Source organism: Penicillium antarcticum (genome assembly GCF_028974205.1).
Source record: "Penicillium antarcticum strain IBT 31339 chromosome Unknown utg000004l_segment0_segment0, whole genome shotgun sequence".
In the NCBI taxonomy this organism is placed as follows: domain Eukaryota; kingdom Fungi; phylum Ascomycota; class Eurotiomycetes; order Eurotiales; family Aspergillaceae; genus Penicillium; species Penicillium antarcticum.
In genome coordinates this window covers 1-12493 of record NW_026695302.1, presented here as the reverse complement: position 1 = coordinate 12493, position 12493 = coordinate 1, and the positions used below count along the sequence as shown (strand labels likewise).

Below are 12493 nucleotides of genomic sequence, written 5' to 3'. Positions count from 1 at the left end.
ATTGAATGTGTCCAAGTTAGGTGTTGTGAATCGACAGTTCTGAGCCGCGGGCTTCCTTAGGACCGACTTCTTAGTCCTTGGATCTATTCGCAACGAGGATTGCTTCTACTGGGGAGCTGCGCATAATGTCTTTACCACCTCGAGGAACCTCTCCCCATTCGCCTGTCTCGGGTAACTCGTCTCATTCGCCCCAGGCGAGCGAGGCCAGTCTGTATGGAACCCGTGAAGTGAGTGAACGGTCCCTTGAAACAAAACAATCGGCCATAGGAGGAAAAGCTAACACACTTCGTTTTCTAGCAGCAAGCCTACGGCTACGAAGAGAAGAACGATAACACGGAAAGCCAGCAATCTTTGCTTTACCGCAATCAGCCCAGTCCATTTAACGCCCCCTTCGATGACCCTTACGCCTCGACCGATTCCCTTCGTCGCTACACTCTCCATGACCCCGGTGTCACCATCTTCCCTGATGGCCCATATCAAGAGTCAGCCGGTGGGTTGAACCGCCGCTCCGCCGTTGGATCACCCATGTCAGAGACGCCGTCAGAAGCTTGGCAAAATCGACAGGCACCTGGTTCCGGGCTGCGGCGCTATGCCACCCGTAAGATTAAGCTGGTCCAGGGCTCTGTTTTGAGTGTGGACTACCCCGTTCCAAGTGCGATCCAGAATGCGATCCAGAAGGAATATCGGGAGTCAGAGGAAGGATTCCCGGAAGAATTCACCCACTTGCGCTGTACGTTTCCCAGCTGCGATTTTGGACGATATTGATCCTAACCCGATATAGATACGGCGGCCACTTGTGATCCCGACGAGTTCACCCTGCGGAACGGATACAATCTGCGACCGGCCATGTACAACAGACACACAGAGCTTCTCATTGCAATTACATATTACAACGAAGACAAAGTTCTGACAGCTCGGACGTTGCACGGTGTTATGCAAAACATCCGAGATATCGTCAACTTGAAAAAGTCCGAATTCTGGAACAAAGGTGGACCGGCCTGGCAAAAAATTGTCTGCTGCTTGGTCTTCGATGGAATTGATCCATGTGACAAGAACACTCTTGACATGCTGGCAACGATCGGTATCTACCAAGATGGTATCATGAAGCGTTCCGTCGACGGACGGGAAACCGTTTCCCATATTTTCGAGTACACCACACAACTTTCGGTGACCTCCAATCAGCAATTGATCCGGCCTCAGGGCAACGAGTCGACCAACCTTCCTCCCGTCCAAATGATCTTCTGTCTCAAGCAAAAGAACAGCAAAAAGATCAATTCCCACCGCTGGCTCTTTAATGCTTTCAGTCGCATCCTAAACCCTGAAGTAGTGATTCTGATTGATGCCGGAACTAAACCCGGAAAGAAATCGCTTCTTGCTTTGTGGGAATCCTTCTACAATGACAAGAACCTAGGTGGATCGTGTGGTGAGATCCACGCCATGTTAGGAAAGGGATGGAAGAACTTGATGAACCCTTTGGTCGCGGCGCAGAACTTCGAGTACAAAATTTCCAACATTCTCGACAAGCCGCTAGAAAGTGCTTTCGGATACGTCAGTGTGTTGCCGGGAGCCTTCTCTGCGTACCGTTATCGCGCTATTATGGGTCGTCCTCTCGAGCAGTACTTCCACGGTGATCACACTCTCTCGAAGCAGCTAGGCAAGAAGGGTATCGAGGGCATGAATATCTTCAAGAAGAACATGTTCCTTGCGGAGGACCGTATTTTGTGTTTCGAGCTTGTCGCCAAAGCTGGGTTCAAGTGGCATTTGACCTATGTTAAAGCGTCCAAGGGTGAGACCGACGTGCCAGAGGGTGCAGCAGAATTCATCAGTCAACGTCGTCGATGGTTGAACGGTTCATTCGCTGCTAGTCTCTATGCTATGATGCATTTCGGACGTATCTATAAGAGTGGTCACAACATTTTGCGGCTGTTCTTCCTGCATATCCAAATGTTGTACAACTTCGCTGGTCTTGTCATGACCTGGTTTTCTCTCGGTATGGGCATTCGCTTCGTGTCTTCAGTAAAATTGTTACTAACCCATTGTTAGCTTCGTTCTGGTTGACCACTACTGTCATCATGGATCTTGTCGGAACGCCTAGTTCCGCCAACAAGGATAAGGGATGGCCTTTCGGTAACGATGCCTCTCCAATTGTGAACAACTTCTTGAAGTATGGTTACGTTTTCTTCCTGATGCTGCAATTCATTTTGGCGCTCGGAAACAGACCTAAAGGGTGAGTCTATGAACCAATCCATCTCACATGGTTACATGCTGACTTGCTTAGTTCTCGTTTGGCCTACACGCTCTCGTTCGTCTACTTCAGTATCGTCCAAACCTACATCATGGTCCTGTCATTCTACCTTGTCAAGAATGCCTTCACTGGAGGTACCCTCGACTTCTCCCTGGACGATGGTGTTGGGGCATTCCTTTCATCATTCTTTAGTTCCAGCGGAGCCGGTATTGTTCTGATCGCCTTGGTTTCCACCTACGGTATCTACTTCATCGCCAGTTTCTTGTACATGGACCCTTGGCACATGTTCACATCTTCATGGGCCTACTTTGCTGGTATGACTTGCTCTATCAATATCTTAATGGTTTACGCTTTCTGTAACTGGCATGACGTTTCTTGGGGCACCAAGGGATCCGACAAGGGTGACTCACTGCCAGTCGCCGAGACCAAGAAGGACGATGCCAAGTCAAACTTCATTGAAGAAGTCGATAAGCCGCAGGCCGATATTGACAGTCAGTTTGAAGCGACGGTCAAACGTGCCTTGGAACCATATGTGGAGCCCGAAGAGCAAGATGAACGGAGCATGGACGATGGTTACAAGGCTTTCCGAACCAACCTGGTGTTGATCTGGATTTTCAGTAACCTTATTCTCGCGCTGTGCATCACCAGTGAAGGCATCACCCGTCTCTGTCTTACTGTATGTCTCTTTTACCCATTCGATCGTTAACCCCCACTGACATTCACAGAACACATCTACCGTTCGTACCTCCAAATACTTCGCTGCTATTCTGTGGACGACCGCCGGTCTGTCGATTTTCCGCTTCATTGGATCTCTGTGGTTCTTGGGCAAGTCTGGTATCTTGTGCTGCGTTTCCCGACGCTAAAAAAAATCTCTGGGTCTTGCGAACAGGCTGTAAATATTTCCATTTGTCTTGGCTTTGGGATTTGGGATTTTGGTTGCTCTCGTAGAGGGCTTGATTTGATAGAATTTGGTTTGGTCATGCCCGGTATTCCCCCACATCTGCAGCTGGATTGGCATTTCTGTACTTCATGCATGTACCATGTATATTGTATCTTGGGCGAGTGTTCTTTTGTTTTGTTGCATCTACGATAGACCTAATTGATCGAAGCATTTCACAAATTCCCGCGGTCAGATCCCTGTGGCGTTACCATTTCCCGTTTTCCCCGCCACACCCCCCGCATATGCACCCCAGTCGCAGCCGGCTTTCCGAATGGAATGGACTATCTTGCATGTTCTCCTGACAGGTTTAGGCAGCTGTCACAAGCAATGAGCCACGGCCAAGCACAAGAGGCTTCGGACCACAGGCATCCGCGAGGCCCCTGAGGCTGGCCAAGGAAGCCCAGAAGATTAGCAGCCATACAAACGATGCTATTCAGGGGAACCGGACACTGATAGCTCTTAGACCCATTCTGTGCCGTGTGTGCGCAAAGTCCTGGTCGTTTCGGTTCTGCTGAGCGTCATCGCCCCCCCCCCGCATTGTCCGCATCACCTACCGGATCAAACATATCAAGCCAGGATATTGATGAGGCCCTTGTTTGCTGCCCACCCCTAACCTCCAAACATTCGGCTGAGTTTCCGTTCCCCGCGTCCGAATACAAGGCGAAGTGATGGATTCGAAGTTGGGTTGCGTTGAGTCCGGCTTTGAGCCAGGATTTATGAGGCATTTTCATTATCTTCCTGGGCCAGTAACCAGTCCAATTGGACTCTATAAAAGCAACCCTGTTGCCCCCGCGCGTCGTCCACCCTGTTCGCATATCTCTTGCTCTACTTGACTCCACGATCTTCGCTCTTGACCCACTTCATCGTCAAGTCTCCGCATTGATCTGCCCCTAATGTCACAGTACATCCCCAGTATTTCTTCCGATTCTCTTTATCGCAAAGTTATCCTGATTACAGGTATGCCAAACCCCAAGAGCGCCGTCCTGTAGTCTCATTATACTAACTCAGCCCAGGTGGTGCCAATGGAATTGGTGCCTGTCTGGTGAAACAATGCCTGGAAAGCGGTGCCAACGTCTGCATTGGTGACTTGGATAACATCTCGGGCGAGCGTCTGCTAAAGAAAAGCTGCGAGGAGTTCCGCTCAGAGGAAGAGGATATGCCCCCGCGGGCAGTTTTTCAAACTACTGATGTCACGAACTATCCGTCGGTGCTGGCGCTGTTCGACCTGGCTTTCAAGACATACAAACGCATCGACCATGTCGTCTCTGCGGCTGGTATTGTAGAAATCGGCAACTGGTTTGACTTTGGACTCACGCTGGAGGAAGTTCGCCAGGTATGTGGAGTGAGGCAACGGCCCTGGTTGCTGAATTTCTCAATGGCATCCCAAAGTAATGCTTTTTCTCAAGACTCCAACCCACAAAGTCCTGGACGTCAACCTCCTTGGCTCCATGTACGTTTCCCGCATCGCATCCGTATACTTGCGCCACAACCGCGGAGGGAACTGCGATCGATCTATTCTCTTGTTCTCTTGCGTCTCTGGTTTCAAGGAGAGCCCGTCCCTGTTCATCTACCAGGCTTCTAAGCACGGTGTCACCGGACTCATGCGCTCCCTACGCAACTATATTTCCTCTCCGTATAAGCATTCCCTCCGTATCAATACGATATGCCCATGGATGACCCAGACTGAGAGCATCAAAAAGGTTGAGGCGCAATGGAAAAATGCTGACCTTCCAACCAATACCCCGGACGAGGTTTCGATGGTGGCTACTGGAGTGTTGAGCGACAAATCACTTAACGGTACATCTATGTTCGTTGAAGGGGGCCGTGCCTGGGAGATCGAACAAAACATTGACCGACTGGAGTCGGAATGGTTGGGCGAAGCTCCGTCCAAGGTTCTTGGGCTGGGCCAACAACTGCTCGCCGACGGAGCTATTTGGACTACCCCAGAACGAGCCCGGAAGAGGAGCAGCGTCTCCTGCGGAATTCCGCCTGGTGTGCCTCTTCATAAGCTCAACGGTCTCTCGAATAGCTTAAAGAATGGCATCTCCAATGGCGCGAACAATAGCAAAGCGAACGGAATAGCCGAAAAATTGCCCAACAGGCTTGCCAATGGAATGACCCACGGAGTTACGAACGGAGTGCATTAAGGAACCATGTTAGACTACGTTGATTATTGCAGTCTACAAATATTTGTGACCTCCCAAATCAAGAGTGAGATCTATTTCGACCACTGTTACAAGGATTACAAGTGATGCAGGGTACTCCGTAGAATGAACGGTTGTTCTGTGTCAAGAACCTTATACTTATACAATCTCTAACATTTAACCCCCCCCCCCGGTTTTAGCCCACTTTTCTACTAGACGCTCAACAGATCGGGTTTCCCCGGAATCCACCATCGTGCAGATACTCCACATGATCGTGCTCATCTTAGCTAGTGCAAGTCTAGATGTAACAGCCAATTCTTCCTCGCGTTGACATGTTGATCAAAGCTTATTGTAGAAATATGCGAAACCTGCGTGACTTATTAATAGACCGCAAGGCCTGCTAACCCTGCATTGATACAATTGTAGTACTATAGTGGTGGGCAGGCACATTTTTAGCTGAAACAGTAACTAAGAAAAGTATTAAAATTATTAGCCAACGCTATCTATATGCAACCTAAATACAACAAAGAAACATGTCGTATCCCCCATCTATTACGCTTGAATGTCAACCAAAACGCCAGTTCTCCTCTTCCCAATGTATGCTCTGGATTATTTGAATGACTCCCGGGTGTGCACGCGGTCAATGTTATAAGGATTGGCCTCGTACGTAGGGACCCGATGCATTGCATGTGTAGTGTGGGTGGATGCGCGCGAGAGTGTGCGGTGAACAGAGTGGACATCTGCGAAAGTCTGTTCCTTTGGCTCGGAAAGCGAAGCCACGTCGTCCTCCTCTGGCTCGCTAGCCTCAGGCTCTTCCTTCTCTGAACCTTCCTCTGAGGCCTTTTTCATGGTGGCGAGAATGTTCTGAACAAAGGCCTCAGACTCGGCAGAGTATTTGCAATGCTTTCGAATGGAAAGACCATACTTGTAAAGCAGGAAGGGGAAGGGCACGCATGCAAGGGCCAAAAAGGCTGGAATACAAGATGCCCAGTGAATGCCAAGGTTTTGGAACATATACGAGGTGAACAGAGGGAAGGCAAAGCCGAACAAGGACCGAAGAAGAGAGTTGGCGGCCAAGACAGAGGCTGCAAAGATGGTGTATGCATCAATCAAATAGTTGAAGACGCTGAGGAAGACCAGGACCATTCCGAACCCGAAAGGAATTCCAGCAGCAATGCTCGCAAGCCAGTGCACTGCAGGGGAGTTGGTCCAGGCAAACCAGAAGAGTCCAATCGGAAGGGCAAGAGAGGCCAGCATACACGGAGGAAGACGGGCTTCCGGAGGCGCATAACCTCCCTTCTTGTCGAGGAGTTTGATATAGCGTGAATTCTCGGGAATCGAATAGGCGATAGCACAGAGCATACCCACCATAACACCAAGGAAGGCGAGACCAGCAACACCCTGGTTCCATCCACGATGAAGCTCATACACAATTGGGAATGCACCGAAGAGCATGTAGAGGGTTCCGTAGATGATAGCAAGGTAAATGGAGAGCAAGAGCACAATAGGCTCACGGAACAGAAGGATGAAGGGCCGCGAAAGAGAAGTCTTCATGGCGGCCTTGAGAGTGACACGTCCCTGATCGATGTCTAGTTTGCTATAGTACACCTGGCCCGTCAACTTGGAGAGGGTCTTCGCGCGCTGACGTAGGAGAACGGGGGCATAAGTCTCAGGCTTCAATGCCGCACCCAGGAACCACATCACACCACAGAGGATGGTCAACAGGCCCATGACCCATTTCCATCCGGCAGCCATACCAAGGAAACCACCGGCGATAGGTCCAATTACAGGTCCGAGGAAGGGTGCCAGTGCAAAGGCCGAAAGGGCCAGGCCTCGCTGGCGGGCCATGAACATGTCGGCAATGACACCACCAGAGTTGGTGAAAGGAGAAGAACCGAAAGCGCCAGCCAAAAATCGGAAGATCAGCAGACTCTCAATATTCTTCGCGCCGATGCAGGCAGCACAAAAGATGGTCAGGCCACAGTATGTGGTGATGAAGACAGATTGACGGCCGAAAAGCTCACTCATGGGAGCCCATAGGAGGGGACCCAGGGCGAATCCAAGTACATAGAGTGATACGCCCAAAGTCGCAATCTCCGTCGTCGCGCCGAATTGTTCTTCAATCTGAATGATACCTCCAGTGTATGCCGAGGAAACCAGAGCGACGACCAGTGTTTCGAGGGCTGCGACGACAGTAATGAGCCATTTCAAAGCGGGTTTCAGCTGGAGAGGGTTTCGAAAATCGTTAGGAAGCCACTGAACCACATATGGATCATCTTCAGTTCCTGATCCGGCGTAAGGGTGGTCTGCCACATCTTGGGTGATCACGCCAGGGTCGGTAACGAGTCGCCAGAAAGGAACCTTGGTGGGCAGCTGCAGGGCCTTGGCTGAGGGCATCTCGGAGGCCATGATCGACAGCTGTATAGCTTGAGCTTGTGAAATCGAGGGGCTCAAGAGAGTTTGATCGGCAGATTCAGTATTTTTAAAAGAGAAGAGCCCTGGACCTCGGCAGACAGTGCTAGTTTTGTTTTATAATAATGTACACCGTAGTTTGATCCACTACAGTATCAGGCCGGAGACACTGCTGCATTAGGGGTGGTGAGATATAAGAAGTGGACCCATCAAGTAGTGTTTTGCTATCAAGAAAAAAGAAAAAACAAAAAAGAACAAAAAAAAGAGGTGAATAGTCTCAACCATTGGCTGTTCAGTTTAGATCCCGACACTCGGCCCACTCACTCGGCCCGATCAGTAATCTCTCGGCCTCGCCGATGGGCCTAATTGGGTGGAAGAGTTTTAGCCGAGGTCCATTTGCCTTTATACAGGTACAATTTCTAATTTCTACTACATTTTGCTAAGTATATTTTCAATTGTCTTGCATAATTATCCGATCCCCTATAGGCGCATCTTGGTAAATTTGACTATGAGTCTGGAACGTGCATTCGTGGACATTTACATTTACGTCTTTGTCCAAGCCATGTACATGTACAGTACATGTAAGAAAACTTCTTCCGCACATACGGTTGGCTGTCTACTTCCATCATTATTGGATTGGTAAAAGCCACGACGCGTGTGATATGATTTAGCGTTGCTGTTAGCCGTTGTGATGAGAGACGCTCGGTAGAAACCGGAGCAAACGGCCCCAGGGGGGCCAGAAAGCCCATTTGTTGTGTTGTTTCTAACAAAATCTGAATTTAACCGGAGGCTCAAGTTTATATTATGTTCAGAATTGATCTAGAAGTTTACAGTAATGATCTTAACTTGTGGTTGCTGGGGTAACATGGAAGAGATCTATTGAACTTAAGCTTATTTCTAGATTTAACTTTTATACTATACTGTCTGGTCTGTTCTTCTCTACAGAGTCTTCTCAATCTCGCTGACTTCTGCCATCACCGTTCGGATCGCCGTTTTGGCCCCCTCACCCACCTCTTCGTAAGGATGTCGGGGGGCCAGGTTTGCCGCTGCATCCTGTATCCCTGCTAGTTGGGCTGAATAGCATGCTACCGCATGCTTAGTGGATGCGATCCCGCTCTTGATAGGGCTCTCTGCGAGGGCTGCCTTTCTTTGTAGCTTCACAGCCTCGTCCACTTGTCCCTTTTGGTACAATGCATAGATCCGAGCTGCTGTCTTGGGGAAAACATTGGCAAAAGCTGCGATGCACCCCACGCTTCCTGCGGCAAGGCCTCCAATCAAGAAGTCAGACTGCCCACCATAGGTCGCAAAGGTGCCGGGCGCAAATGTCGCTGCCAGTCGAGTAATCTTTCCGACCGATCCACAAGTAAGCTTGACGCCGACCACGTTGGACTGTCCGCTTGGGTGAGACGATGCCGACTCCTGCACAATAGCGGTAATGGTCTCAGAGTCTATGTCAACCCCATTGCAGACGCCGGGGAAATTATATACAACCACAGGAAGAGGCGAATTTGCGGCAACTTCGGAAAAAAAGCGCTTGACCACATTCATGTTTGTGGCCTTGCCGAAGTATGCAGGAGGGAGAACCAACAGATAGTTGGCCCCAGCGGCGGCCGCATCCTGAGCAAATTCAAGGGTTTGTTTGGTGGAGTGTGCACCAACTCCGGCCATCAATGGGAAATCAGGACCCACAGCTGCACGGGCAGTCGCAATCAACTGCGATCGCTCTTCGCGAGTAAGGAGGAAGGCCTCCGAGTTGGTGCCCAGAATCACTAGACCTGCCAAGCCGGTAGTGGACAGATAGGCGAAGTACTGGGACTGAGATTCAAGATCTAGAGAGTCGGTGCCGTGGTGGAAGAAGGTGACTGCAGGACACCAGACCCCAGAAGCGGGCACATGAGGCTGAGAGGAAGTAGAGTGAGAACCCATGATGAAAGATGAAGTATGTGAAGTGAGTATATCGACTTTGACTCATTCTCTCTACTTATAACTGTTGAGGGGAAAGTAGTCGGATGCCAATACCGAAGTCCCCCACACTCTACCACAAAGTCCACCTTCGGGCCATCGACCCGATGATCGCATCACCACTCCTCTGATATTGATTCGGTCACTCTTCCGACCAAAGATGAGGGGAAATGGCGAGAAAGCGACTCGGCCAGCAACCCGAGATCTACTGCGACATCCTGGCTTTTTTAAGTGTCCTTGTTTGGCCAAAATCCCGTTTTAAGAAACCTATGCAAAATGGCTACTGAAACAGAGATCCTCTCGCAATCCTGGTTCGACCGGGCTCGCTTTATCCCGCCCGATGCGATCTTTGCTTTGACTGCTCAGTATTTGGCAGATCCGTCGCCTCGCAAGGTCAATTTGGGCCAAGGAACATACCGGGACGAAAATGGAAGTCCATGGGTACTTCCGTCGGTCAATAAAAGTCGACAGCTGTTATCTACACAGGGGCTGAACCACGAGTATCTCCCAATTGTCGGTCTGGCAGAGTTTCGCAAAGAGGCAGCGAGACTGGCATTGGGGGACGCACTTTTCAGAAGGAAAGAGAATCAGGCATGCATAACCCTGCAGTATCGAATCAAGGGGCTAATCCAGAACAGCTCGCAACGTGCCAAAGTCTCTCCGGCACTGGAGCTCTGCATCTTGCTGGGCTATTGCTACGAGCATGCAAGACACCTTTGCCAAAGATATACATCCCTGAGCCGACCTGGTCTAACCATCACCAAGTGTTCTCATCGCTCGGATTCCAATGTGAAAGCTTTAGATACTACAGTCCCGAGACTAGAGACTTGGATATTGATTCCTATTATGCGACTCTGAAGTCGGCTGAACCGAACTCCGTGGTTATCATTCATGCGTGCGCTCAGAACCCGACCGGATGTGACCCGAGCAAGGAACAATGGCGAGAGCTTGCGCGCCTTTTCAAAGAGAGACAGCTGTTCCCTCTTTTTGACGCTGCCTATCTCGGATTCAACTCGGGCAATGTGGATAGCGATGCTTTTGCCATTCGATTGTTCATTGAGGAAACAGGGTTAGAAGCTGGAGTTTGTCTGTCCTTTGCGAAGAACATGGGACTTTATGGTATGAAAATCGAGTCACCGGACGTACAGAATGATATCTTATATTAATTAGGGGAGAGAGTTGGTTGTTTTTTACTCGCGACAAATACCGAGCAAGCGGCCATCAAGACCCAATCAATGCTCGAAATGCTTCAGCGATCCGAAGTCTCAAATCCGCCGGCTTATGGTGCGAAGATTGCCAGCACCATATTATCAAGCACTACCCTGAGGCAGGCTTGGTATGACGATCTGATCACCATGAGTAACCGTATTCGATCAATGAGGATGGCATTGTATGACAAGTTGGTTTCAACGGGTAAGTCTACTGAATATGGAGTAAGCAACCACACTAAAATGGCCAGGTACACCGGGGTCCTGGGAGCATCTCATTCGCCAATCCGGAATGTTTGGCTTCTTGGGGCTGTCCCCAAGTATCGTCCTTACGCTGCGTGGTTCGTTCCCCCCCTGGAAACCACGGCTAAGATGCTGACACTCTGCGGATCACAGAGCACTATCATATCTATATGGCAGACAACTCTAGGATCTCCATTGCCGGACTCAATGAGGATAATGTGGAGTATGTTGGACAGTCCATAGCTGAGTGTTTGAAACAGTGTTAGTCCGCGATAAGAGATTGGCATGGCGTCAAAGTTAGGATATGTATCGACAGGGACCATGTTTTGTCGCACATAGAGACAGAATGAACTACAATTCCTCTGACTTTTGTCTTCTTTGAACTTGCAAGACTAGTTGCTCGTCATGTGATCGAGTGAGTCAAGAGGTCTCCCTAGGGATATAGCTGGACATACATCGGCCCAAAACGCATGAGATGGCCATTGCTGCAAGCCTTGTTTCACTGTCCAATTTTGAAGTATTTTTTGACCGGTCGGAAAACACCTAAACCTTCAACATGGCCACTCCAGAGCAATGTGAAGAGACAGAAGCAGTTCATTTCCGCCGGCAAGCCGAAACCTGTTGGCAGCTCTTCGCAGATGACATTATTATCCAAGACATGCCAAGCGGGGGCGTTGCCATCCGGACATTAGCGATGTCCCAGGGGAAATTGAACCGAGCCGTTCGTGTTGGGGAATGAGACGGAGGGTTGAATGAAGATGTCAAGAAGCTGAAAACTTTGTTTGCAGGGGTCGGACTTGGATCTGAGATTCACCCCAGCCCGTTCGCACCTTCGTCTGCTACCCAGGACCTGTGTCTTTATTTGGCCAAAATCAACAATCGAGTTGCTGGCACTGCTGCTCTTGCGATTCTGGAAACTCGCATGGGAAAAGTAGCTCACCTCTACCTAGATTGTCCATTGTCCGAGTACCGCGGCCAGGGGGTACACCTGGCACTCATTAGGGCGCGGCTACAGGATGCCCAGCAACTCGGGGTCCACCTGGCAACCGCTATCACTAGAGTCGGAAGTGGGAGTGCGCGAAATGTGGAACGGTCAGACATGCAGCTGGCGTACACGACGACAGTGTTCACCAAAGATAAGTCATGACAAAAAATGCCGCATGGTGAGATTGAGTGGAGTCGGGCTACACACTCAGTTCGTATAGAATTTTAAGCCGTGAAGAGAGCTCTCAACATCTCAACATCTATGAGAATCGGGGAAAGAGGCTTTATTACGTACAAACACCCCGGAATGAGTCTGGGGCAGTTGGAGGAGGTGTTTTTCAGGGCAAATCTAGCG

At 49.9% G+C, this 12493-nt stretch overlaps 6 protein-coding genes across 6 annotated transcripts; 4 read left to right on the top strand and 2 right to left on the bottom strand.

Moving 5' to 3' along the window:
• Positions 1 to 125: 125 nt before the first annotated feature.
• Positions 126 to 3108, top strand: N7508_003953 (uncharacterized protein; the record flags this gene model as incomplete). The annotated part of the gene is made up of 6 exons (XM_058462019.1): positions 126 to 227; positions 298 to 730; positions 782 to 1990; positions 2044 to 2227; positions 2279 to 2921; positions 2971 to 3108. The coding sequence occupies 6 exons, from the start codon at positions 126 to 128 to the stop codon at positions 3106 to 3108; spliced, it is 2709 nt and encodes a 902-aa protein (XP_058320644.1).
• Positions 3109 to 4078: 970 nt separating this feature from the next.
• Positions 4079 to 5332, top strand: N7508_003952 (putative 3-hydroxyacyl-CoA dehydrogenase; the record flags this gene model as incomplete). The annotated part of the gene is made up of 3 exons (XM_058462018.1): positions 4079 to 4142; positions 4199 to 4518; positions 4592 to 5332. The coding sequence occupies 3 exons, from the start codon at positions 4079 to 4081 to the stop codon at positions 5330 to 5332; spliced, it is 1125 nt and encodes a 374-aa protein (XP_058320643.1).
• Positions 5333 to 5938: 606 nt separating this feature from the next.
• N7508_003951 (MFS transporter) lies at positions 5939 to 7738 on the bottom strand (the record flags this gene model as incomplete). The annotated part of the gene is made up of 1 exon (XM_058462017.1): positions 5939 to 7738. One exon carries the CDS (start codon positions 7736 to 7738, stop codon positions 5939 to 5941), a length of 1800 nt encoding a protein of 599 aa, XP_058320642.1.
• Positions 7739 to 8680: 942 nt separating this feature from the next.
• On the bottom strand, positions 8681 to 9667 carry N7508_003950 (dihydrodipicolinate synthase family protein; the record flags this gene model as incomplete). Its single annotated transcript, XM_058462016.1, has 1 exon — positions 8681 to 9667. One exon carries the CDS (start codon positions 9665 to 9667, stop codon positions 8681 to 8683), a length of 987 nt encoding a protein of 328 aa, XP_058320641.1.
• A 312-nt stretch (positions 9668 to 9979) lies between these two features.
• On the top strand, positions 9980 to 11420 carry N7508_003949 (uncharacterized protein; the record flags this gene model as incomplete). The annotated part of the gene is given in 5 exon segments (XM_058462015.1): positions 9980 to 10156; positions 10168 to 10822; positions 10874 to 11116; positions 11163 to 11252; positions 11308 to 11420. The coding sequence occupies 5 exon segments, from the start codon at positions 9980 to 9982 to the stop codon at positions 11418 to 11420; spliced, it is 1278 nt and encodes a 425-aa protein (XP_058320640.1).
• Positions 11421 to 11710: 290 nt separating this feature from the next.
• On the top strand, positions 11711 to 12301 carry N7508_003948 (GNAT family N-acetyltransferase; the record flags this gene model as incomplete). The annotated part of the gene is made up of 2 exons (XM_058462014.1): positions 11711 to 11879; positions 11943 to 12301. 2 exons carry the CDS (start codon positions 11711 to 11713, stop codon positions 12299 to 12301), a joined length of 528 nt encoding a protein of 175 aa, XP_058320639.1.
• Positions 12302 to 12493: the final 192 nt, after the last annotated feature.